The 27,994-nt window shown below is 36.9% G+C and overlaps 3 protein-coding genes across 5 annotated transcripts; 2 read left to right on the top strand and 1 right to left on the bottom strand.

Moving 5' to 3' along the window:
• The first annotated feature begins 841 nt into the window (after positions 1 to 841).
• LOC107040414 lies at positions 842 to 10,099 on the top strand. Its single transcript, XM_015260500.1, has 2 exons — positions 842 to 5,336; positions 6,645 to 10,099. The coding sequence occupies exons 1-2, from the start codon at positions 971 to 973 to the stop codon at positions 10,004 to 10,006; spliced, it is 7,728 nt and encodes a 2,575-aa protein (XP_015115986.1). The 5' UTR covers positions 842 to 970; the 3' UTR covers positions 10,007 to 10,099.
• A 2,836-nt stretch (positions 10,100 to 12,935) lies between these two features.
• On the top strand, positions 12,936 to 23,591 carry LOC107039648 (protein lifeguard 4). 3 transcript variants are annotated; one of them, XM_029126246.1, is made up of 7 exons: positions 12,945 to 13,213; positions 17,338 to 17,554; positions 20,273 to 20,412; positions 20,491 to 20,599; positions 20,698 to 20,803; positions 21,281 to 21,432; positions 22,643 to 23,591. In XM_029126246.1, the coding sequence occupies exons 3-7, from the start codon at positions 20,280 to 20,282 to the stop codon at positions 22,887 to 22,889; spliced, it is 747 nt and encodes a 248-aa protein (XP_028982079.1). In that variant the 5' UTR covers positions 12,945 to 13,213; positions 17,338 to 17,554; positions 20,273 to 20,279; the 3' UTR covers positions 22,890 to 23,591. The 3 variants fall into 3 exon arrangements, with proteins under 3 accessions (XP_015114894.1, XP_028982079.1, XP_015114902.1); XM_015259408.2 differs by lacking the exon at positions 17,338 to 17,554 and having other exon boundaries at positions 12,936 to 13,213; XM_015259416.2 differs by lacking the exons at positions 12,945 to 13,213; positions 17,338 to 17,554 and adding an exon at positions 18,449 to 18,777.
• Positions 23,584 to 27,890, bottom strand: LOC107039671 (60S ribosomal protein L26). The gene is made up of 4 exons (XM_015259427.1): positions 27,826 to 27,890; positions 27,305 to 27,485; positions 26,160 to 26,300; positions 23,584 to 23,771 (listed from the first exon to the last, which is right to left on the bottom strand). The coding sequence occupies exons 2-4, from the start codon at positions 27,470 to 27,472 to the stop codon at positions 23,634 to 23,636; spliced, it is 447 nt and encodes a 148-aa protein (XP_015114913.1). The 5' UTR covers positions 27,473 to 27,485; positions 27,826 to 27,890; the 3' UTR covers positions 23,584 to 23,633.
• Between the last annotated feature and the right edge of the window lie 104 nt (positions 27,891 to 27,994).

Raw genomic sequence — 27,994 nt, 5'->3', positions numbered from 1 at the left:
ATAAGGATCCTGAGGGTCAGATGAAACGTCACAAGGGTCAGAATTGCGGTCAGGAGGGTCAGAATAAGGTCACGAGGGTTAGAGTAAGGGTCCCAAGGGTCAGATTAAGGGTCCACCGGATTGACAATTATGGATTTTTTTTTCATGGTTTGAAGATCCTATTTTCGGGGGGCGGGGAGGGGGTTGATCAGGCAAGCGGGAGAATATAGTAATTGAATATGAAATTATATTGTTTTTTTATGATATTTGGAGGGACGTCCAGAGGATATTTTTTATAGCTAAATAAATTTTCTGTGGCCTTTGTGGTTCAGCCCTTTTATCAAGATTATTCAATATTTAGGAGGTGAGATATTAAACATTGTTTTAAGAGGCAATGAAACTTACCATCGGTGTAACAATTGGATTCCAAGTTTATTCGCCCTCAGACGACTATTTAGCAAAACCCAAATTCTTACATCATCAATAATCTTGGTATCTGCAGTGTAAGAATGTGAATTTTGCCAAATAGTCGTCTGACGACGAATAAATTTGGGATCCAATTTTTGTATGGATTATATAATTTTTTATGTAACTTGGACGGCGGTTACCAACCGAGTAGAAAATTGCTATCCAATTTTTTATAGAGAATTCAGATGCAGCAGTGACTGAAATTTCAAGAAATTTCAAAGAGTGCGAGTGAACCCCACATATGTCGGGTCCCTCAAACTTTCCATATGCCCCTTACATTTTCAAAATGTGCGCGCAGTGCTCACCGCGCCGCCTCGTGTGAGCCCCACCAACCTCCAACATTCGATCCAAAAATAACAAAAAATACACATGTGCATGCGGAGGAAACCGTCGAGCACGTGTAGCCAGTTGTTTATAATCCCGCAAAACCCTCCAAATAAAATCGCCAACACCCCGTAAACTCGCGCCAGTGAGAGTGAACTCAACAATTAAAATCATCAAATGATAATTAAAACGTGTCAAGATGTGGCGTGGACCCGAGCCTGGAAGTGCAAGATGCGAGGTAACCTGGAAAAAGGTGAAAAACACCGTGTCCCAGCGAATGGAGGATGACTCCCTCATTCACCTCTTCACCGAAAAAAAAACATTGAAGAGACGCACGAAACTGCTGAACAGTCACCTGCGACAGCCCGCGAATCACACCATCTCCTACGCCAACTACATAAAAGCGAAAACAGCGATCCTGAGGACCTTCTCAGAGGACGAGGAGACGAGTGATTCGGACCTGAGTGACGATTTATCGAGACCTCATGATGAGTCCGCCAATCCGAGGAGTTCAGCCCTTCAAACTCTCCTGAAGGACATGATGCTGGAGTCTCCAGACTCAGGTGATGAATTAGAACCGAGGAAAAAGGCTGTAGTGAAGAGGGGGCGGGGGAGACCCAGAGGCGGGTTGAGGAGTAATCCTAGGAGACGAAAAAATTCACGCACCAGTGGTTCAGAGTCTGAGTGGGAGAGAGCTCCAGTGGCTGTTGTCAAGAGACCCAGGGGACGGCCGAGGAAATATCCTTTGACTGGGAAAACTCCAGTGACGACAGCTAGGGGTGGGTCGTTGAGGTCTAGTAAAATTGGAGGGAAGTGTGGAGGTGTTGAGGGGAGGGATGACAATATTGGGGATGAATCAACAATTGCAGATTTTGAATCGTCCAGGAGAAAATCTGGATCCAGGAAAATTGTTGGGGAGGAGGATCTTAATGTTGATGAGGAGTTAGAGGATTTGGATTCTTCAAGGCTGATTCGAGAGAAGGATTTGAAGGGTCAGGATGGTAAATTCTCTGGGAGAAAATTGAGATCAAGGAGAGTTGATGAGGAGGAAGATTCAGATGATGATGAATCAGAGTTTAAGTGGGAGACAGCGCCAGTGACGAGAGCTAGTAGTGCGTCATTAAGGTCAAGTAAAATTGGAGGGAAGTGTCGTGATGGTGAGGGGAGGATTTCTAATGTCGGTGATGAATCAACAATAGCAGATGTTGAATCCTCCAGGAAAGATTCTAAATCCAGGAAAATTGTTGAGGAGAAGGATTTAAATGTTGATGAGGAATCAGAGGATTTAGATTCTTCGAGTCTGATTCGAGGGAAGGATTTGAAGGGTCAGGATGATAAACTCCCTGGGAGGAAACCGAGGTCAGGGACAGGTGTTGAGGAGGAAGATTTAAATGTTGATGTTGAATCCTCCAGGAGAAAATCTGAATCCAGGAAAATTGTTGAGGAGAGGGATTCAAATGTTGTTGAGGAATCAGAGGATTTGGATTCTTCGAGTTTTATTCAAGTGAAGGATCAAGATGATAAATTGCCTGGGAGAAAGTCGAAGTCAGGGACAGGGGTTGAGGAGAAAGATTCAGATGTTGATGATGAATCAGAGGCATCAGAACCTTCAACTTCGATGAAAGGAGATAAACCTGAAGTTCTTGAATATTCAACGAGACCTAGGCAAATTGTTAAAAAGAGAGATTCGAGTGGTGATGATGAATTAGAGAAACCAAAATCTTCAACTTTAAATCAAGAAAATAAATTCGTTGATGTGGATTTGCTGAGAAGAAGATTAATATCGAGAACAACTGATCAATCAAAGAACTTGAAGTCTTCATCTCCAGATGAACGAAGGAAATCTCAAGATGTTGAATATTCTGGGAGAGTATTAAGATCAAGGACAATCAGCAAGGATAACGATCCTTATCTTGACGATGAATCCAAAAATTTGGGGTCTCCAACTTCAACCGAGGGGAGAAAATCTCAATCTGATTTTTCCAGTAGAAAATTAAGATCAAGAACAATTAGCACGGAGAAACATTCAAATCCTGATGACGAACCAAAGATATCAGAGTCTCCAATTCAAGTTCCAGGGAAGAATCCTCAAGATGTGTCTGATCAATCGAAAAAATCGAAATCTCCAGCTTCTACTAAAGAAAATAAATCCCCTGTTGAATCTCCCAAGAAAACATCGAGAATAAGAATTCTCGAAGAAGGAAATTCAAATGTTGATGATAAATCAAATAAATTGAAATCCCCAACTGCATCTCAAGACGCTAAATTTCCTGAGAAAATCTCAGACTCAAGAACAATTTTTAAAGAAAGAGATTCAAATAATTCTGATAAATCTGAGAAACCAGAGTCTTCAATTCCAGAAATCGTGACAGTAATAATTAACGACCACCAGAAAAATTTAGCTTCACATCACCAAGAAACTCCTAATACAGTCTCAACGAAACCAACGAAACCCTCAGCAGTCAAGAAACCCAATTACTCCAACGACGTGAACACTCACATTTTCGAGAAAATATCAAGACTGATTTCCAGCGGAGTTGACCCTCACCTAGCAGCTGATGCCAGTAGAATATACTCAACAGACGGTTCGACGAATGGACAGGAGACACCAGGAGCCTACAGCACTGACGAAAGAGAATTCCTGACCCCTCAGACATCAGACTGCGAGGATTTGAGTGGCGAAGATGAGAAAAAACACTCGACACTTAAAAATCCTGAGGAAAATCCCCTGGAGTCTGCAGTAAACGTCTCTGGAGAGGACTCCATGGACAATGACGACATGTTTGAGGAAGAGAAGATGATTACCCAGTCGCAAATGAGCATTGCTGATGCATCTAGTCACTTTGAGAGTCAGAATGATCATAAAGATGAAGTAGAGCGTGAGATTGCCCCCAAAAAATCCCCAAAGTCTCCAGCAAAAAATTCCCTCGTGTGTCAGGATGATTTTTTGCAGGAGGAGAAGCATCTTGGTGACACTGAGACGAATATAGAGGACTCAAAATCAGAAATATTGAATGACGAGAAGGAGAAAAGTGATTGTGTGGACACAAACTCAATGGAAATCCCATTCACCCAAGAATTCGATGCCAAGGAGGATGAAACCATCAAAAACATTGAAGAATACGTCGAGAATGTTGTGAAAGAGTTCGACGAGAAATTCCCTGTGAAAACAAGTCCTCCAACAAATGAAAACCCAGCTTCATTCGAAGAATCGAGGGCCCCAGGAAAGCCCATCGAAAAAAGAGAAGAATTGAATAATGCAATTTCGAGAGACTCGATTAAATCCACTGGGAAGGCATCACTTCCCTCAGGATCAGCTAGAAAAATCGTCAGGAGTCCCAAAACCCCTGAAGACGTGAAGAGGAATCTCATGGAGACACTGGACAGAATCTCCAACGAGTCATCACCTGGAATTATTAAAAATCCTGAGAACAATTCCAATTCCTTTCAGAAGAAAATCAGCACTCCTGACCCACCACTTTCAAGCCTAGATGGAGAAGACTCTCGACCTGATGACGAGTTCTCAGTGGCTCCAGCTGATTCTGGGATCGATGAGGAGTCCCAAAACGTCTCCCCCCACGAATACCGAATTTTCAAGGAAGAGGGACTCAATAAATCTAGGGAAAACACTGTGAGTTGCTCTGCATCGAAGAGTGCAACAGATAAAATATTCCAAGAGGAGCAGCTGACTGAAACTCAGCAGAAAATCGAAACCTCTCCATCGAAGAAGGTAGCGAACTTGAAGATCACGTGTACAGAGTTGCTAAAGTCTAAATATCTGATCGTAAAGAATCGAAAGGATGGGGATGAGGAGAAACTGATGTCTTCTGAGGCATCTCCAACAGCTCCAGGGAAGGTGGGGCCCAGGTCTGAAGCCCCAGATGCATTGGAAGAACCTCTGGATGAGTCTGAAGATGATCAAGTCAGACTTCAGTGTCCAGGAACTTCAGATGAAGATGTTTACAATAATTTTTCGTCCTTTGGGGGTGAGCTGGACGGTTACAACTCTGATGGAGATGATTATGGGGCTTCAGACCCAGGATTTCCCTCTCGTCATGAAGAGGATGAGTGGGAGAGGTCCAGGAGGGAGGAACGAATGTCTCTGGCTGTGGCTAGTGAATCTGAATCATTAAAATATGTTTTGAATTCTCTCGTTGCTCGGGGGAATCAGAGGAATGGTTGGTGCGAGGAGGAAGGGGATCTTCTCCAGGAGGAACTGCTGGTGGGGAAGGGGCTGGAGACTGGGGGAGGGCTAGGGCCTCCAAGGGGAGGCGACAGGGTCCTGTCGAGACCCACGAGCATTCCTGAGTTCGTTGAAGGGTCTGATCTGGTGCCCTTCGAGGCCCTTCCATCGTTCACTCTGGGGGACATTGGGGAGGATGACGATATTTATCTCATGGAAATCCCCAAGTCGATACTGCAACGGGACTTGGGGGGCCAGAGGTTCAGGCTCGGGGAGGGGAAGATTTTTATTGGAGAGGGTCGCTACGAGGTTCAGAGGAAGGAGGCCGCGGCCATGTCCTGTATTCTGCATTGTGGAGACAAGAGAAATCGGTTCAAAACAGGTCTGTTGGCATTTTTTAATTGGGATGGTTTTGGGAGGTGAAAGGGGGTCCAATTATGTATTTGGTTTGGTTATTTATTTATTGAAAGATGAAGCTCACGGAAGATGCCAGTAATAGGATTCGAAACGTACAGAGATGTATATCCTTGGGAAAATAAATAAATGAAGGATGTCCGAGTATCTTTTACATTTTATTAGAGATTTTGCTGTAGATTCAACCATTTTTAATCATTAAATTTATGAATTAAATTGCGTGAGAATAATTTGAAAATACGCATGAATATTCAGCCTCATTCAAATTACATTTTGCACGGAATTATTGTTTTTAAAAATATTTGTTGATTATATATAAATAATTTTAATTGCTTGAGCTTTCGGAAACCTTATTTTTTAGGCATGAAATCGATTTCTGGAAAAATTTTGAATACGAATGAATTTTTTACGATGCCCAACAAATGATTTTCAGGGGGGAAATTTGATTGTTTATAATTCATTTGAAGAAAATGCTCATGATTTTCAAAAATTGCTATTTTTCAATTATTTTATCAACCTTTCTCAAAATGTAAACTGGATTTTTTCACGGTTCAATATCAAGATTCAAACTCAAAAAATTTACGTCCAAGAATTTTTAGAAAAAAATGATCGTATGAATTAAGTAAAACAAAAAAGTCAAAATCTGTTGAATTGCTATCAAATGATATTTGGAAAATAATACTGAAAGGCTATGCAATTTTCTATAGAAACCAATAAAAAACTAATGGAATTGTAATAGAATTGGTTCTGGAAATTTCCAGTACACTTCTTCGAAATTTTTATCAAATGAAAGTTGTTCACCTGAAAATTGAAAGATTGTCGGCAGTGAAAATTTACAATTTACGAAGAGAGAAAACATCAAAGAGCTCTGGAAATTTCAACGGAAAAAACTCAAAATTTACATCCAAGAATTTTTACAAAAAAAATCTTATGAAAATAAATAAAATAGAAATGTCAAATACAGTTAACGAATTTCTATTAAATAATTTCCATCAAATGCCTTGTGAAAAATCATTCTGAAAGACTATGCAATTTTCTATAGAAATCAAATTGTTATCAAATGAAATTTGAAGTTGACGTTCATCTGAAAATCGTCGGCGGTGAAAACTTACAATTTACAAAGAGAAAAACATCAAAGAGCTATGAATTTAAATTTTAATCTTCAAAAAACAAGTTATGTTTACACTACTTTAACGTAGCTTTGTTGAAATTACTACTAAACTCGAAATTCCCCTCAAAACTCCTCGACCTCAATTATGAAATCTTTTATTTCCAGGAATCATCGAGCCCGTGGAGCACATCATCGTAAGGCAACAATTCAGGGATGACGTGATGACGACGCCAAAGATAGAACTAGAATCACGAATGTCCGTGCCATTCCCCAAGAACATCAAGTCTCGAAACCCTCTGATTCTCGCAGGTGAGACATCAGACAATGATCAACTGGACTCAACGACGATCGAAGATGAAGAAGGCGATTCACAAGAAGAGAAAATCTGGTACACTCGAAGGAGGAAACGAAGTGCCAATGAAATTTCAGATGAATCAGAGAGAATCAGTGGTAATCGAAAGCATAAAAGACCTCGAATAACCATCGAATCACAAGATGAAGACGAAATCGAAGAGCTAGAGCATTCAGATGATAAATCGAATGTTTTTCAGAATGATTCAGATATCCAAGACCTCAAAAAATCACCTGAACAATCCAAGGAACGAAGACATGAAGACGAACAGAACACAAATTTGGGAGAGCACGAAGGAGAATTGAGAGTTACGAAGAAAGAAGAAAAATGCGAGAGACTCGAAGGATTAGCCAGTGATCATGAAACTTCAAGCATTCTCCAAGATAATTCAGAAATCACGAAAGAAGAGGATGAAGAGCCGCAAGATAATCTTGTTATCAATCCCTTGAAAGCCCTGAGGGAAAGGAAAAAGTATAAACAGCGTAAAAATTCATTTACGAGACGAGAAGACGAGACTCTTGAAAGCATTGATGCTGATTTTGGGTGTGCGAAGGAGGAGGAAAAATGTGGATGGCTTGAAAGAGCAGTTGATGATCAGGAATGCTCGACTATCCTTGGGAATCATTCAGGAATCAGTGAGGAAGAACGTGAGGATGCAAAAGGTGATCATGTTATTGACCCCCTGATAGCTTTCAGGGACAACATAAATACGAGAAGGCGTAGGAATTTGTTGAGAGGACGAGCAGAGGAAACTGATGGGAGCACTCGTGCTGAATTTGAAGGTGCAAAGAGAGAGGAAAAGTCTGGAGGGTTTGAAGAATTGCCCGATGGTCGGGATTCTTCTTGTATTCTTCGAAATGATTTAGACAGAAATGTGGAGGAAAGTGGAGTTTCAGATCAGCACATCGATGAAGTCCTGAGGAAACCGAAAAAGTCTAGAAAGTGTAATAATTCAATCAGAACTTTAGAAGATGAGGAAAAACCTAGAGTTAAAGAAGATTCTGAAGCAGATCAACAGAACGACAATTTTGAAGGCTTGAGGGAAGATGTGTCCTGTGAGGAGCCTGAAAGTGTAATAGATGGTGTAGCCCACGAGACCACTGATGAAGAATCCCAAGTTTCGAGGAAAGAGAACAAGTCTGAAGGACTTGAAACATCAGCCGAAGATCGAGAGTCATTCGAAATTGTTGTAGATCAAAAAACATGGAAGGACCTAATCGAAGGACCGGAGATTCAGAGGAAGAAGAAGAAAACGAAGAAAGTTGAAAAATATTTGAGAGAATGCCAAGATCACCGCATGCCTGAACAGTTGGGAATTCCATCTGAACTGGAAAAATCCGAAGATTTAACAGACGAGTCTGACGACAAAAACACTTCCCGAACTTCACAAAATCGTTCAGAAAGTGAAGTCTCACAAGATCAATCTAACCAGAATTCTCACGAGTCTGAACAGAAGAAGAAGTCTAAGAAACTCAGGAAATTACTCTCTGACCACAAGTCTCTCGTTGATTTTCAGAATAATTCGGAGAGGGATATAAAAGAAGATGAAGAGTTGGAAGATTCAGTCAAAGTTTTAGGAGGTGCAGGACCTTCCGGTATTTTTCAAAATCATTCAGAAACTAAATTTCATGAAAATAGAGTTTCACAAGATGAATGTAACGAGGACCCTCAGGAGCTACTAAAGAAGAAAAAGAAGTCTAAAAAACTTAGAAAATTATTCCACGAACCAGAGTCCCTCATTGATATTCAGAATCATTCAGACGTGAATATGAAAGAAGATGAAGTATTTAAACATGCGCTAGCAATATCTAATAGCAAAAATCCTACCAGCACTTTCCAAAATGATTTAGAAACACAGGACTATAAAAATGAAATATCACAAGATGAATCGAACAAGGAGCATCATGAATTTGTCAAGAAAGAGAAGTCTAAAAAACGTATAAAATTGTTGTACGAACAAGAGTCCCTTGTTGACATCCAGATTAATTCAGAGGTGGATATAAAAGAAGATAAACTATTTAAACATTCACCCGAAATGTCTGTAGATGAAAATCCTTCCAGCACTTCCCAAAATTATTCAAAAACACGATACTACAATAATGAAATCTCACAAGATGCATCAAACAAGGAAGATCATGGACTTGTCAAGAAGAAGAAGAAGTCTAAGAAACTCAGGAAATTTTTCCACGAACAAGAGTCCCTCGTCGACATCCAGAATAATTCAGACGTGGATATAACAAAAGATGAAATATTCATACATTCACCAGAAATGTCTAAAGACGAAAACCCTTCCAGCACTTCCCAAAATGATTTAGAAACACAGGACTATGAAAATGAAATCCCACAAGCTGAATCGGACAAGGAAGATCATGAGCTTGTCAAGAAAAAGAAGTCTAAAAAACATAGAAAATTATTCCACGAACAAGAGTCTCTTGTTGACATCCAGATTAATTCAGACGTGGATATAAAAGAAGAACTATTTAAACATTCACCAGAATTGTCTGTAGATGAAAATCCTTCCAGCAGTTCCCAAAATTACTTAGAAACACAGGACTATAAAAATGAAATTTCACAAGATGAATCGAACAAGGAAGATCGTGAAGTTCTCAAGAAGAAGAAGTCTAAAAAACTTAGAAAATTGTTCCATTTGAAATTTTTCCACGAACAAGAGTCTCTCATCAACATCCAGAATAATTCAGATGTGGAGATAAAAGAAGACGAAGAACTGCATGACTCGATCACCCCTGAAGCCTCCCCATCTATAAAGAAGAATAAAAAGTATAAGAAACATAAAAAATCATGCCAAGACCAAGAAGTGCTCATCATTGCCCAAAACGCATCAAAAATAGAAGTAAAAGAGGATGAGGAAGAAAATCAGTCTCGTAATCAAGAGTTCAAAGTTCCAAAGATAGTCAAAAAATCGAAGAAACGTAAAGGATTAAGCCAAACACAAGAATCTTCTGATACCTCCGATATCAGTGGAAGTGAAGTTGACTCAAATTTCAAGACAAAAAAAAGGAAAAAGAGATGTTCTGGAAATTTACATAAATATGACGATTTTCCCAATGTCGTGAATGAGGAAGTTATGCCAGAACGCGGGAGGAAAGAGAAAAACGATGAAGTTAAAATTCCGAAGAAGAGCTTTTATGAGCAAATGATGGAAGATTCTGACTAATTGTTGCTCAAACAATACGGATTATCCTTATAAGCTTGTGATTGTGATGTTTTCTATTCATATGAAAATTATTATTGTTTTTATTCCATTGAAAAAGTGAATAAACGTTGTATATATTATTCCATATTTTCTGAGTTATTTTGCTAAGATACTCATACCCCTACTCCACTATCAATGATACGAAATACAGTCGGACTAAGTTTTTTGTGACATCTGCCTCAAAAGTGCACTTTTCGAAACGGTTTAGTGTGCATAAAGTGGTTGTTTTCTGCACGACGTGCGTAAGATATTCACTTTACGCATTCGTGCACAAAAACAATCACATTACGCCTACTGTCGTTCCGAGCAGTGAATTCGGCAGGTACCACAAAAAATAGGATTTATACACGTGCGTGTGAAAAAGTGGAACTTTACGCACTAGTAACACAATATACTATTTTGATCTGCTGCTACGTTCACCTCGTAACAAAGTGTGTTTTCGGTTACTCGTAAACGAAATAATATATTTCGATATGAGTGAGACGGAATTGACCCAAGTGTGATTAGCAGCCCTCGGCTTCGCCTCGGGCACACTCGTGAGAATTCCCGTCTTCTATGTGTCGAACAATATTTTTCATCACGCTGTGCAAAAAAGTAACTTTTCTGTACTGCTTCTCACGATTTCTCGTCTGGGAATTGGTATTACATACTTCCCAAATTCGAAAACTTGAAAATCATTACAGAAAAATATTGTTCCTGGGCTGTTGCGATGGGGTTTTTTTACTCGTGTGGTTGGCCACCCCTCGCCTACTTTCCGCCGGAGGCCGGAAAACTACTACTTTAGGCACGCTTCGCGTGCCTAAAACGTCCCTTTTCCACACATTATGATGAAATAGTATAGTTCAGTCCGTGTAGGGCAATATCGTCTTTAACGTGTGTGGGGTTTACAGCATGAGCCGAAGGCGTACGAGTACTGAACAAAATTTTATGTCACGAAGCCTGAAACCGGCTGAATTAGACACGAGACGCGAAGCGTCGAGTGTGTAATCCAGCCGGTTTCAGGCATGAGTGGCATAAAATATCGTTCGATACTCGTGGGAAAAGTATTTTTTGGCTCGTGGGAGGTTTATAGCACGAGCCAAAAAATACTTTTATCACACACTTTCATACTTTGATCGGAATTATATCACTCGAAGGCGAGTGATATAATCCCGCACTCGTAACGAAATATACTATTTTAACAGTGATGTTACGTTCAGCGAGTGATCGAACTGTCTTTTTCGTTTACAAGTAATCGAAAAGGCTTTACGTTTACGTTTTGTTTACGAGTAAATGAAAAGGCATTTTTTAGCACGAGGTGAACGGAGCAGCAGTGTCAAATAAGTCTTTCTCATCACACTGTCCGTAAAACGACGGTTTACAGATAGTGTGATGAAAAAATTTCTATTAGTTTTGAGATATATTTGCTTCCGGATATTTGTAATCGGTCGATTTTTTGATTCTCTAATTTTGCTCGGAAATGACTTAGAATGTCCTAAGGCGTCGAAATATGCTGTTTTTAGAGTATGTTTTTATGTACGTCCGTATGTGCGTACAAAATTTTGGAAATTTTTTTATGAATTTTAACAAAACAAACAGGGGTTCGAGCCTTTTTGGTAGAAGCTATCTGACCGTTCCTTTATGTGGTATAATTTATAAGAGTTATAACTTATAACAACACGTAAATCAGTGAGAAAAATCATCCAAAATCAGTTTCAGTTGCAAGGCAGTCTATCACTAAATCCTTGCATGACGAGTGAATATGGCACTATCATAGATATTGTTCCTGTATGCGATGAAACCAGTCGCACCTGTATGGATCAATTTGACAAGCAATTATGAACACATTGAGGCCTCGACAATTTTGAAGTGAATAAATACATCTACACATGCAGTTGTAAACCTCAGAAAACCATGAGGTCTTCATGTGACATGACATTCCAAGTAATTACGATAAAAAATCCGATGGCTAAAGAAAAACACTGTAATTAACGTAATAGATCACGATTTTTCATTAAATGTTCCATATCAAGAACTACTAAACCAATTAAGCTCAAATTCTCCCGACTTGTGTAGGTAAATAGTATTGATCGCTACCAAAAATTTTAGATCGTCCAAAAACTGCCTAGGGCCATTATGTGGTCTGATATGCACAAAACTATCAATTTATTCTGAATCCTTTGCCAACGCCTCAATTTTATTTCATACAATCATCTAACTCTTCTTATTGAACATTGTAATGTAAAATTTTTTAATCTATTTAAGCAAATACATCAAATCGACAGCTCCCCATAACAGTGATGGCATTGGATCTTTCATTATTACCAGAGACCATTGTTTTTCTGCTCCAGTTATTCATTTATCTTTCCTGTTTACCCATTTTTCATCGGAACGACACGACCTATCCCAAGTCTCAGAATTGAGAATAGTAGGAAGGTGTTGTTATTATGATATTTGAAGCGGTTGGGAACAATTAAGCATGAAAGTGCATGACAATTAAATCTGTCGATCATCTATATGAGTTGGTCAAGCCCCTGGGAGAGAGGAGGGTATTGGCGAATATTCGTCTGCATCGTACGTAATGCCTTTGGAATGCAATGCATGCAGTAGGATTCTGAAAAGACGTTATTGCGCCGGCTATTCTGGACATTATTAAGGAAATCGGTAGGAAACCGTACGCCGTTTTCCTCGTTACATCTACCGATGCTGCATATATTGTATATGAAGTACATGTGCATTTGGATGCAGTATTATAATAGTCTAAAAGGAAAGATCATGATCGATTTATTGGGGATCTTTCGTATCGAAGAGGCCACACCCGAGTGATGTCTCTACAGGGGTTTAACGAATCGTCTTGATAAAATCAAAGTTTATTGCAGAGCCTGCTAATAAAATAATCATATACGGAATCGCCGATTTTCTGGCGATCTAGCACCGAGTTTGGGCGATATGGAGGGGGACAACTGGCGACAAGACCTCTGAAATATCTGGCAACCCTGTTAGCGTCGTGTTTGCCAACACTTCTCGTTTGGACGTCACAAGGCCAGTGGCCCTTGGCAAATAATTGCTGCACGAGATTTTGAAAATCGGAGATATTGGGACTTGGATTTCGGCACCCCTAGAGAAAAATAAATATATCTTCACGTCTCCCGGCAGCGTGCTGATAACATTGGGTTGTCTTCGAACACGGTGAGCGGTGAAATAATTTCCAAATAGTTTTGTGAGACAGCTGCAGCAAGCGGCGAGTTTGTCATTTTTATATTGAAGTTAGAGACACAGCCTCTGGCGAATTCGACGCCATTTTCTGTTCAATCATTTCTCCTTACACACTCTAGGAACCGGTAAACTAGGATATGTGCAATTTTTTGAAAAATTTTCTACTGCTTAAATCAAAAGTTCTCTCAAAGGTCGTCAAATTGTTGGACTCTCTTAAAAAAGTTCCATTTTTGCACTTCCTAGTTTACCATTTCGCTGGAGAACTCATCCCGTGCTCGGCGGATTATTTTTCTCGGATACGAATGCTTCACCATTATTAGTTGGACTTTACTTGATTTGATTGTAATGAGTGGAATGATTATAATTTTATAATTTTATTATTGATTTAAATTCAGTGGTTCCATGTTCATTTTTTTTTATTTGGATGAGGACTCGTTTCCATTGGCCTTTCGAGGTCCGGGTGTGGTTCTTTCGATAACTAACTTCTGATTCATTTCTCTTCCTGTGTGTGAAATACTTTTTTTTTTATTGTGTGGGAAATACTTGAATTAATTTTCGATCATTGGATATCATATGCGCCGACACTGGTTTAATTTGTTTTTGTGTCGAGAGAATTGGGATTGCAGCGTCTGTGTTGGCGCTCGAGTTTATTTCGTTTTGTGTCGCCGGGTGATCATTGAAGGTTACCGGTTCTCGTGTTTGATATTCTCTCGGAGCAATCCCAGTTCTCGTCGTTTGAAAATTTAGAGACTCAGATCTCGGGATAGTTGTAGATTTCTGCCATAATTATGAACTTAATGGTAACTCTGCTAGGTACTTTATCCATTGTCTTTCATTAATTGACTTTGAATTTATTTGACTTATCTTGACTTTATTCCTTTACAAGATCTATGCGCGCGCTTTCGCGCGCGCTGATCTATTCATTTGTTGAAATGAAGAAATGGAATTCATTGAATTTCATTTTCTCATGAATACCTTATAAATATTGATAATGAATCAAAGAGAATTCGACTAATGATTGAAGTGAATAGCGAAGTAGAGTAAAAGAATCTATAAAGAATTTTTCATTTTAGATTAATTATCTTCAATTTTTTTAAATAATCGGTCTCCATAAAAGAACAGAATTGATTAATTTCACCGATGATATATATACATGTGAAATATATATATTATATAGATATATATGACGTGAAAAAAAAAAATTACCACTGAAGAATTTGAAATTATGTCACTGAAGAATTTGAAAATGCCGAGTGTTTTTTTTGTAAATAACTTCGCGTCAAATATTAAACAATCAGAATTAAGGATTAGCGGTCAGGCAGTTTCGAGATATTTCGATATAAAACAACTTCACGTTTCTTTCATCTTTAGTAAAATTGGAATTTTTAGTCCATACGCAATACTCCCTTCCCGTGTGCACTAAAAGGACGGAAGAATATCATCGTTTTTTCTTATGTTGTTTGGCTTGAACAAACCGAATCTGTTGATGTTTTTTCTCTCCGACCGTATCTTTTATTCGAAGTATTTTTCTTCATCTCTCATAGTTGTCCCGCGAACTCGGTTTAAACAATTGGATTGTTAATAACTTTTGAATGCACAGTCTCAGATAAAAAACACTGACAAATTTGGTTTCTTCAAGCCAAACGACATGAGAAAACACAGTGATCTTCTTCCGCCCTTTTAGTGCATACGGGAAGGGGGTATTGCGTATGGACTATTTGACTATACTGAATTCTGCCAAAGAAGTAACCCCGATTGGAGTGGTGGGGAGCACGAACATAAGTGGGGATTGGATAGAGTGGGGGTATACAGCTAAAGTTATGCAGGATTATTATTTAGGATTTGTATTGTGTAGTCATTAGTTTTTTTTTTGTTTAATTTATTTATGTGATGAATTTATGTAATTGACACCGAGATTTAGTGCAATTAATTAGAGAATAAGACGGGGTTTGATTTCATCAACAATTTCGATTTTCTTTTGTAAATTGATTTGGTTTTGATTTCTTTTATTAAATGATTGTTCCCCGCAACTCTGAATTTTTTTTATTATTTCGGTAAATTAGGAACCCAGTCATTTCAGAATATTTTGGGGCAACATTTTGTGGATCCCAACCGCAACCGCGGTTGATACTGAACTACTGGCAGTTGTCCTTTTTCGTGTGGATATGTTTGGTATCGGATTCGTATTATTTTGCACGTTTCAGATGTGCTGGCGGCCAACTGTGGTTCGTTGATTGGGCGCCGAGGGCGCAGAGGGGCGAAATACGTCACAATATATACATATTTTTTTATTTTTTTTAAATAAATATATTTATTAAACATTCTTTTCACTTTGTATATTTTCATTTTAGCATGTAGGAAGTAATTTAAATGAAAAGGTATAAACCCAATAAATTCACTCCCCAAATAACTTTTTAAAAGAGTAGATATTTGTCCATATATTGTACGATCGCCTTCTTTACAGAGTCGTCATTAAAATGCAAACAATATAGTATTTGAATAATTATATCTCAGTCGGTTGAGTGCTCTTTCCCACGGTCTAGGGCAGACTCCTACAAGCATATTATTTAATTATGTTCTTCATATGATAAGCTAAGCTGTTGCTGCGAACAACGGCGACAAAAAACGTTACATATGCTTTTTTTTAAAGAGGAAAATTTTCAGGAGTAATACCACTAGGGCTTCAAAAATATCCGATTAATTTTGAAGCACGAGTGGTATTTGACGGATTATTTTTCCACTCGGATTTCGGCCAAGCAGAACAGCATCCGGATACATTTACACAGCCATACATTTACAACCCACTTTTTTGTTTATCTGTCACACATTATAATAAACGTGAAATACGTTGAAAGATGAGAAACATTTGAAAAGCTTCTAGTGAATTTCCGTCGGAAATTTTTCAGAAATTTCCGAAATAAAACTGTTTGACAGCCTCAAATATTGCGCTCTGATTGGCTGAAGTCCGAGTGAGAAAAATAATCATTAATATTTAATTTGATTTAGAACTCTTTAATAAAGAGGAAAAAGGCTTCAAAATGCGTGGTCACTTGTGGTATTCCATAGCGAATTTACACCTTATATGCGGCAAAATTTATTTGCTCCGTCCGAATGGGAGCCTTGTATTGGACCGATTTTTCGATATTCTAATTTTGATTGCAAATTCAGTAGCGAAGCGGTAAACCGGGTTAAGTCGATTTTGACTTTTGGGCATTTTTTGACAAATATCTTGGAATCTAAGAGAGATAGCAAAATTTTGCTCATCACCTTTTTTATAACCCTCAGTTGGCTCTACAAAAAAGGTCATGACAAAAATTTTTCTATCTCTTTTAGATTCCCAGATATTCGTCAAAAACTGGCCAATAGTCAAAATCGGCTTAACCCGGTTTACCGCTTCGCTACTGAAATGGTCTACAATGTTATGAAAGGTGAGGAAACGATGGTTTTAAGGACATGTCTGTATGTATGTACATGACAACTTGGATTTTTGGTGATTAATTTTTGGAAAATTCACATATATACGATGAAATTTGTAGATAAAAATATTTCATAGAAACATTTCTTTAAAAATGGGTCATGTAGATATGCCTATCCCACTGAATAAAACCGAAATTTAATTCTCAATTTTAGAAGGTCAAACGCTTCGAGGATACGTTGTCAATAAAAATTTCCACTTTTCAATTAAAAAATGAAATTTCTACCGATCCATTCGGAAGCTTGCGACCACTGGAATTGGTCGAAATAAAAAATGAAAAAGACAAAAGACGTATCAATCAATGATCACATGCCTTCTGGAAGAAAGGCTCGACTCCCTGCTTGCTTTCACTCGTATCGCAATAAACCATTTTACTATCTACGAGATGTAAAGTCAAGTCTCAATGATGTTCAAATCGACTTTCTACTTTGTTCTATTTTTCAACGTACGCCATAATTGACTCAGTTCACCCTATTTAATGTTGTTTTCCTGAAAAAAAAAAAACAATTTTTTCCAAACATTTTAGGAATTCGTTCATTACATCCCCACACATTCAAATTCTCCCGCCAATTGGGCGTTGCCACCACGCTTCAATCAGAAATCATTTTTTTTTTCTGGACAGTCACGAGGAAAAATTATTGGTCGTCTCCACGATCTTATGCGCAATGTAATTGGCCAATCAACGTAGTGACAATTTGTCTTCAGCTGGAAACTTTTACCCAAACCTGTAATGGAAGAAGACAAAACGAAAAATTCGTGAGTGACAGCCGACATATGTCGCAATTTTTCAGTTGAATGGATTAAATAATTGGAGTTCCACGGTAATTATCGAAAACGAGGTTCGTAAACTGTTAATTTTTATGGGATGTGCATTCCATCGGTAAATATCTGCATTCAGCATTGGTAATCCTCCAATGAAACCCGTGATTCCTGGGGTGACCGCCTGAATTGAATTTATTACATTCAAATATATCGAAATATTGAAAATATTCAACGTGAAGTACTGCTACATCCTATTTATAGGGGAGAGTGGGGTAAAATGGACACTTTTGACTTTTTAAAAAATGTTAATGACAGGTTGAATTGTTGGTGAAATGTTTTTTTTTTTATTTTTCAGTAAAAAGAACAGTTCTTTCCCTTTGTGTTGAGCCTAAACTGATTTCAATTGATAAAGCTGTCTGTGAGTTATAAATATTTCTTTAAATATGTCCATTTTACCCCACCCTCCCCTAAGAGGTTAGAATGTTCGCCTGGTAGAATTTTCTAATTACATTCTCTCTTAAGGGAATAGCTTTTCGCAAAACTCTGACGTGTCGTGAAGTATGTTTACGATCAAGCGATAATGGCGCAAAAATTGTTTAAAATGCGATGAAGCATGTGACTCACCATCGCATTTCCTGCTGAGAGAAAAACGAATGGGTATTACCCAAAGATTAAATAGTCTCAGAGGCGTGGAATTATCAAGTTTTGATGTCAACTACTGTGCGGCATAATTTTACACTGTCATAATTAGTTTGATTTCAGTAGTGAAGCGGTACAACGGTTTAAGTCGACTTAGCTCTTAGCTGAGTTTTTGCGGAATAAAGATAACGGAATTTTTAGTGAGACCTTTTTTCTAGAGCGAATTGAGGGCTACAGACAAAATTATGAGAAAATTTTTGATATTTGCTTTAGATCCCCAGTAATTTACATCAAGTTTTAATGTAAACTACTGTGCGTAAAGCGGTTTAAATCGACTTAGCTCTTAGCTGAGTTTTCGAGGAATATCTCTTTTTTTTTCTTTTATTTAAGCGCAAAACCTACAGATTTATACAGCTGTCAATAGAAAAAAAGAAAGTATATGTATAATATAATTTACATCTTATTGTAGTATCAAAGTTGTGACATTTCTTCCTTAAATTGAGCATTTCTTTTTTTTTCCCCTAAGGATTAGTTAACAATTATAGTTCATTAGACATCTATTCGTGCGTCGTTTCGAAAATTCGTGAGGATCTTTATGATTTTTGAGTCGAGTTCTTTTAGCGTGGTTTGACTTGAGTACGGAGGATAAATTTGGGTTTTAGTAAGTGAATTGTACATGGTTTGTCTTGCTGAGGAATATCTCTGAATCCAAAGAAGATAACGAAATTTTTGATAAGACCTTTTTTCGAGAGTGAATTGAGGGCTACAAAAGAGATTTTAAGGAAAATTTTGTTATTTTCCTTCGATTCCGAGATATTCGTTGAAAACTGGCCAATAGTCAAAATCGGCTTGCGCCGTTTTACCACTTCGCTTATTTCATTTTAGTTCATAAAGACCGAACAACACGGCCCATTACAGGATCAAATTAAATGCACTTAAAGCATAATAATGAAATTAATAATATGCAATAACAGAGTTCAACATGGTACTCATGACGGAAATCATTTTGCGTCCGCATGGAAGCATTATAATCGTGGCAATTCAAGTTTTAGATTTTTTGGGTTATATCGAGCCATTATGTAATTTTTAGATCGTGTCTGTACGTATATGTGTATGTATGTACACTGATAGAACGGTTTAGTCGAACCAAACGAGACTTTTTAACTATTACCACAATTCGTTAATTACTAACGAATCGCGGTAACAGTTAAGAAGCCTCGTTTGGTGCAATTGAATCGTTCCATTTTTTCTATCAGTGTATGTGTGAGGTAAAGTTTTTCTTCAATTGTTCACGAATGAATGAATGGAATTGAGTCTTTTTTCTTTCAAATGTAGGTATTGTTGAGCCCTACCGATCGCCATTAATTAAAATTTAATTCACCATTTTTTTTCCATTTTCGAATTTTTTCAAAAATCGGTTGTCCCACGATAACTAAAAAAAATATTCTGAATTGATTGAATGATTTCTTAAAAAATTTGTGTGGATGTCCTTTTCAGCGAGTTCGAAGATGAAGGCAATAGAATAATAGTTATTTTGATTTAGTTGAAAATTTGCAAAAATTTTATATTCTTTGAAAATCAAAATTTCGGGGATGGATTTAATGCCATTAGGTGGAAGTTGAAAGATTATTGCTTGGCTAGTGATTTCTGCATACTATTTTTGACCATTATTAATGTCCGCTTCTATTAGGTTCAAATTTGAGAAAATTTCTGAGAAGTGATTTTTAAAAATTTTGTGTGAAAATTTAAACTTCTGCGTAAAACTGTCCACCAATTTTCATGTCAATCCTCTATTTAAAAAATAAGTAAAACATTTTCGGCCAACAATCTAGTTCGGCAAAGCCTATGTTAGACTTAGGAATATGTCAAGTTCATCTTAGCTTATGAATAAGAAATGCTCATCTATACATATAATGCATGAAATAATGATAATATTATGAATAATAATAATGAAATTGATGTGTTATATACATATACAATGTACTATTATTTTATACATTTTATTATATATAAATAAGTATTTTTATTCGTGGCGAAATAGATTGCTGACCAAAAATGTTTCACCTATTTTTTAATGTTTCTAGAGAATTAATTGGAATTTGTTATTAAAAGATTGAAATGTTGAGTTGCCACTTTCATTACTAATTCAATTACAGGTGAATCATGACGTCCGCGCCGTTGCTGTTGTCTGAAGAGGACGTGGAGAGTGGAGGAAAATCAGACGACTCCACCAGTATACAAAATGATTTTGCCTATCGCAATAATGTCTACAATGCGCACATCAAAATCCGCATGGGTGAATATCCCAATTAAACTCAAATTATTGTTGGCATCAGGTAATTTTCAGAATGAACATTTTAATTAATTGTTCCAGCATTCCTGCGGAAGGTCTACGGCCTCATCTCCATGCAGCTGCTGTTGACAGTAGCTATCGCAGTTGTTTTCGTTGTATGCCAGCCAGTCCAATATTTCGTCCACGAAAAGTAATTTTTGTTTATTCGTTATTGGACGTCATGATGTATGCAAAAATTACTCGTCCATTATAATTAAGCGGTTATTGTCGTGTTTTTTAATTCTGTAGGCCATGGGTGATAGGAATCCCGTCCATCGCATCCATGGTAATCCTGATTGCTCTGCATTGCAAGAGGAAAGACCATCCGGCTAATTTGATTCTGCTGTGTATATTTGTAAGCTCACTTGTTTGAAATTATTGATGAAATGGTAAAACGTAATGGGAAATAAGATATTTTTAGTCAAGAATATTCTACTGCATTGCAGAATTTTCGTCATTGATTTCAGAATTTTGGAATGCTTAAGGATATCTAATTATTTTGTAGATTATAGATTCAACCATTTTCAATCATCAAATTTGACAACTAAATTGCGTGAAAAAAAATTGAAAAAAATCATGAATATTCAGCGTTATTGAAATTGACATTTTGCGCAGAATTATTATCTTTCAAACATTCCTTGTTTATAAATAAATAGTTGAGATTGTTTAAACTTTTGGAAACCTTATTTTTTAGGCATGAAATGAATTTCTGGTAAAATTCTGAATATGAATAAATTTATTACGATTAGACTCCCCTATATTATGATTTACCAATTCACTGTTAAGAGATTTATTCATCTTTCAAAATTGAAGTCATTAATTTTTTTTACAGACTGTTTTACAAGCCTTCTCGATTGGATCCATCGTGACCTTTTTCGACGCTAATGTAGTGCTTGAAGCAATATTTATAACAATGGCGATTGTTATTGGATTGACTGTCTACACTTTCCAGTCGAAACGAGATTTCTCGTTCCTGGGATTTGGGTAATAACTCCAGTTTCGACTTTCCTATCTCTTCTATTTTAATTGACAAGATATTCATGCAAAATTAAAAACAGCAATTTACTCAAATTCAAGCGTTTATCTGCTTTTTTGTGGACAAATCGCATTTTTTGTAAGAGTCCAAACGTTAAATTAGAATTGGATTTTCTCGTAAAGAGATTTTTATCAGTCAGTTGAAGTTTTGTGGATCGATAATGATCTGAACTATTCAATTGTTTTCATAACAAGTAATTTTTCCAGGACAAAATTCCACCAAATATAATCCGTTGACATTTCAAAGTCATTAGATTTGCGGACACTTTTTGCGAATTTATCTAAAATTTATCAAACATTTCCGCCTCAAATTTCCGGTAGAGTTCTTGGAATTTTTTTATCGCACTGTCATTCCACTGAAATTTCAGAGAGAATCATCATTGAAAATTCAAAATTTTATGGACAAATTAATGAGAACTCTAAATTTCTGTTCACATATTCCATGGAAATTGATAGATATCGGTAAAATTTGGATAAATATATTTTTGACCTTTCAATTAATTGAAAATGTAAATAAGTTAACAAATTTTCGTCTTCCTGTTGCTCAAAAATGCGCAATTCCACTGAATTTTCAGTGAAATCTGAAATTTAATAATTCTTCCCTCTCCACGTCCGAGTGCCCAAATTTTAATTCAAGGTCATGTTTGAAAATCACTCATTAATTGCACATTAATTAAAAATAATGATTCTGAGATTTTTTCATGATTTTTCTGAAGGGTTTCCAGTTCGAGGAACGAAATGAATATGGCCCCTAGTTTTTTGAATGAACAGGCCTATATAAGGGAAATGTTGGAATTGTTTTATGGCCTTTTTGTAGATCTCACTTCGCTCTGCAAAAAAAATTCGCTATCTAAAATGATTTAAGTCGACTTAGCCCTTAGCTAAGTTTTTGAGGAAAATCTCTGAATCTAAGAGAGATAATGAATTTTTCATCAAGACCTTTTTTGTAGCCTTCTATTCGCTCTACAAAAAAGGTCATGACAAAAATTTTGCTATCTCCCTTCGATTCCGAGATATTCATTGAGAAGTGGCTAATAGTCAAACTCCGCTTCGCTACTGATTTCCTAAAACCATTAGTTTCTAAAATGAAGGAACAGTCAATAAAATTTAATGGAGCAAATTTAGAAGACCTGATATTTTTATTTTTTTCATATTACAGACTCTTTGCTGGACTTTTTGCTCTCCTAGTTGGTGGATTAGTCCAGATATACGTCCAGAGTTCACTTATGGAGATAGCTATGGGTATTGCTGGAGCTGTACTCTTCGCTCTATTTATTATTTATGACACCCACAACCTGATGAATAACCTCTCTCCAGAGGAATACATCCTGGCTGCAATCAACATCTATCTCGATATCCTTAACTTATTTTTATATATTCTGAGGGCCCTAGCTGCCAGACGATAAAATTGTGGATGTTGTTGTTGATGTAAATAATTATCAATTCCAAAAACAATGTACTTCTTTTTATGCGCACATTACGTGCAACTATTGTTGCGTAAGGTATATTTATGAGGATGTTGAAGAAAATTGACGGTCTGATGTAGCTGGACAAATTCGAAACGATAGTTCCTCCTTTATATTTTTTATATTTTATATTCTATATTTCCCCCTACATCAAATTCCATGGCGTTCTCGTGAACATTACTAAACTGCCGATAAAATTCCATTTTTCTCAAGAGTATAAAACTTTTTTTTTCAACAGCTTTGGTTAAATACCACACCTTAAATGCCAATATTTATCAGAATTTTTCATTAATTTCCTAGAGATTTTTCAGTGTGATGAATGATGTGAGGGAAATTATCAGTGTGAAACGCGTCACGTGACTCCGAATACTGCACTCTGATTGGTCAAAATCAGAATTGAGGAAATTGTCCTATCAATTTATTTCGTACGTAAAAGAGTTATGAAAAAGCTTCCTATAAATATTTCGTCATCTCCGTTCTATTCAGAGATATTTTACACAATCGAGAAGAACATTTTTTCTGTCGACTTTCAAAACGTCAATTCTGCATTTTCATCTGTTCTCACCTACAATTACCAAATTACTGTTGTGATTGGATAAATGCAAGGAGAATAAAGAAAGAATAAACAATTCAATGAAAATTTTATGGTTTTTTTTATTATACGTAGGAGAAGAACACTCAGATTTACGATGTTTCCATAGCAGACGTGGTCTCCTCGGTGTACTTTCCTTTGTCTTTACCGAGGGCAGCTGCACGTCCCTTGCTTCGTCTGTCGATGATCTTCTTACGGTCCTTGTCCATCTTCAATTTGACAATGACAGTCTGAAAAATTCAAACGAATGGACCAATTTATCGTGTGACCTGAGAGAAAGGGAATGAAGTGAATTGTTGAAGTTATGAAGTCAGCGCCAACTCTTCTACATTAATCGGCATCGATTCAATTGGCTTAATTAGTCAACAAGAAAACCCTGAGGACCGTTCGTCAATCGAGCGAAACTCCGATTTTCGGTGAATGGTTTGGATCATCATGTGAATGAAAGTATGAATTTATGAATTCTATTTGATGGAAAATGGCATGAGGCAACTTCATTCGAACATTGGATTTCGATAGGATCAGGACTTTTCATTTCAGAGTCAGTAGAGTTCTGGGAACTTTCAGCGAATTTATGTAAAATTTACGAAAAATTTTTGCCTCAAATTTCTGGTAGACCTTGGAAATTTTTTATCGCATAATTCCGCGTAATTCCGCTGAAATTTCAAAGAATATCGTCATTGAAAATTCAAAATTTCATGGAAATATCAACGAAAACTGTAAATTTCAGTGTACCTATTCCATCGCAATGAATAGGTATCAGGAAAATTGAAATAAATATATTCTTGAAATTTCAAATTAATTGACAATTGAAGTAAGTTGACAATCCATTGTCTTCCTGCTGCTAAAAAAATGTGGAATTTCATTGAATTTTCAGTGAAATCTAAAATTTGACAATTCTTCTCCTTCTATGTCCAAATGGCCAAATATTGATTCAAGGTCATGCTTGAAAATCACTCATTAACTGTCCATAAAATTTCAATTTATTCCAACAGTGTACCCCATACGAATATGATCATTAAAAATTATATTTCTGAGAATTTTTCATTATTTTTCTGAAGGGTTTCTAGTTCGAGGGACGAGATGAACATATCCTCTAGCCTTTTAAATGAAAAGGCCTGTATAAGGAAAATGTTGAAATTTTCTTATGGAATTTTTTAAAGATCTCATTTCGCTATTTTCTTCGGGTTCAAAGATATTTATCGAAAAATTATCTCAAAACTCAACTCTCAATTCAAATTAAATTGAATCTGTTTTTAGAAGACATCTGTAGATCTAAAGCCGATGGAAAAATTTATGAAAATCCTTTCTTGTGGATCTCAGTTCCCTCTATTAAAAAATGTATTAACCAAATGTTTCCATCTTTCTCAGACTTAACGATATTATTGCGTATTTGTTCTTTTCCTCCTTCAACTCTCTTCATGTACGATCATCTCTTTCTGACTCGTTATTCTTTTATCTTCATTCCTACTCCGTGGACGTGTTACTCCCTTTCATATTTCTTTTTAACTTCCCGACCCGAAGGGAGGAAGTTATTGTAATGACCCCGAAAATCGAATGTGGAAATTTAAGCATTTCGCCACGTTTCATGACCTTTGGAACCACTTCTGACCCTTATCAGGTACCTGTCTGTATGTGTGGATGTGTGTATGTGTGTGCGTACGTCTGGGACAAAAATTTTGTGCCACGATTCCTCCTGAACAAACGATGCGATTTGACTTTTTTTTTTTAATCGCTGTATTTTCATGTGACTTGAACCTGATTAGATTATGGAGACGATCGTCTCAGCGTTTCTCCAGTTTTTTCCAAAAAACATTTGGAAAAAAGTCGAAAATTAGCGTTTTTTTGTAAACGAGACCATTTCTCCGTGCATAACGATGCGATTTCAAGTTTTTTTTGTTAGAAACGATGAATCTTGATATAACGCACAAATCATGGAATACTGGAAGACATTTAATCAGCAGTTCACTAGCTTTTTTCGAAATCGATATACATTCAAGAAACAATTTTACTTTTCTGATAAATTACATCTTTTCTCGATGCGGAATACGGCGATGTGTGTGCATGGGAGTGTGTGTGAGTGAGAGCACGCGCACGGATTTTCTTGTCTTCTATGGGTATTTCCTCGGAGAAATGTGAGAAAAAGATTGAATAAATACATAATAAAAAAATTAATGCAAGAAAAAACAAATGGTCGGGAAGTAATTGGTGCGACCCGTAATGGGTCACATCCAATTCCACCAACCCCTACCGGTCATACCCCAAGGAGGGAGCGCGCGAAGCGCGCGACCGGGCCTGATTTTTATTATTCATTTTACCTCAAAATCTTTTAATAAATACTCATTCTTAGTTAAATGGCTTGTATTTAACAATATTCATCGAAAACTCAGCGAAAAGTTGACTTAATTCGTCTAGTTGTCAACAACTCATTAAATGGTTTCGTTTCTGGAAGATTTGGATTTCAAGCAAATAAGACATTATTCATGAGGACCTCTTTTACTTTTTACATCTACAAAAAAGATATTTGTGAAGATTTTCATGTGTCTATACGAAATGATATAGTAAATAAATTACTGAATCCATGAACTGAGTGAATTTTACGTTGGGAGAATGCATACCTTTGAGGGGTCAATGCCGACATATACACTGGCACTGTTAGCTTTTTCCCTCTGGATTCTCTCGATGTAGATGACGAATTTCTTTCTGTACACCTGGATGACTTTTCCAATCTGTTGACCCTTGTAGTGGCCTCTTACAACCTTTAATCAACCGAAAAAAAATGAATTAATCTTCACTCGTTGAATTGCTGGTTTCATGTGAAAATCGTCGAATAATTTGTTATAAAATCAGTGCCAATTGCTCTGCAGTATTCAACAGACAGGTCAGCGGATCAGCAGCTCCCCAAGAAAACCTTGAGGATACCTCTCTGCTGATTGTCATTTGTCGAATCATCAGTGAATGGTTTGGTTCATCATTTTGAAAATATAGTGACAGAATGATTCAGCAGCTGAAGGGTAAAACGATTTTTGTTGTTAAACATTTGAAACCTATTTACAAAGTTTATTAGGTATAAATTAAATCTGTTTAGTATGCATGAATGTATAATATGTATCATTAACTGGACCGTATTAAAATAGTATATCCAAACTCCATGTGAGTCGCTGAGTATAGCCAGGAAAAATAAATGTAAGATGCCCGAAAAAAAAAATTCATCATTGATAATTTCCTACATGAATTCTTCAAAGAGTATATTCAGTGAATTGGGATATTTTTTTCCATAGAAACGACAATCGTCTCCTTTTGCGATGAGCCTAGACTGACTTAAATTGATTAATTTGTTTCTGAGTTAGGAACATTAGAAAAAAAGGGAAACGTTTCGATTTTACCTCACTCTTCCCCGTTTACCTGAACTGTCCTGGTTTCTATCAATTTCCAAGGAATAATTGTATTAAAAATTTATTTCGATTGATTGTTCTAGAAAAATTTGGAATATTCAATGACGAAATTCCTTAAAAGTTTCAACGGAGTATCTAAAAATTCATAGGAGATAGCGAAATTCTATTCAAATATATTTTTTAGTTTTGAAACGCGCTATTTCTTCGAATTTCGTAGATATTGATCGAACACTCATTATCGAGTTGAATTAATTAATCTCCTTTCACGATTTTGATCCTGAAATTTGGTGATTGAATTATGAACAATTGTCGCTCCACTGGAGAACACCTGTTTTGATATCATTATTATTGTTGAAATAATCACTCACTTGCACTTCATCGTCCTTGCGGATTGGCATGGAACGGACATTATATTTTTGACGCAATTCCTTGGACAGGGGTGCGGACATGAGCCGACGTCTGATGTGGGAAGGTGCTGTGAAGTGGCGTTTACGATTTTTCCTTCTTGAGGAGGTTACGAGCTTGTTTAACTTCATCTTGCCTTCACTCCTGCCGAGAAAAAAAAATGACAATTTTCTGATTAACAGAAGAGTGAGAATTATTTCCTGATTATTTGAATGATTGTTTATTCCAAACACGTGTGGCTAGTTTAGTAGAAACTTTATTGTTTATAACACATGACGTGAGTATATCACAGGCTATGTCAGTGGTGAGATCTCATATGGGGCATTGTAAAGTGGAAAACGAATATAATTCCACAATGGGGGGAACAAAAATATTATAATGGATCGGTCGAGCGTGAATGGTACTTTCGATTGAAATTTTCAAAGATCATTCATTTACGGTTTATTATCAAGATTTATCCGGATTATTTTGCACCGAAACTCACCTACGATGGGAGGTTAACGCACGAAAAACCGGAAGAGATATTCAGCGCCGGAAAAATGGAGTATGTTGAAATTAGGGGTGTAGTACGCATGCGCAGTAAATTGTATTATCGATAGTCGGTGCAAGACCGTTGGAACGCTTTTGGGGAGGTGCGCACCAGATGGGGGTGA

Source organism: Diachasma alloeum, unplaced genomic scaffold (assembly GCF_001412515.2).
Source record: "Diachasma alloeum isolate Michigan unplaced genomic scaffold, Dall2.0 Dall_scaffold_00178, whole genome shotgun sequence".
Taxonomy (NCBI): domain Eukaryota; kingdom Metazoa; phylum Arthropoda; class Insecta; order Hymenoptera; family Braconidae; genus Diachasma; species Diachasma alloeum.
Note: the sequence above shows the minus strand (reverse complement) of the source record. Positions and strands in the feature narration are given on the sequence as shown.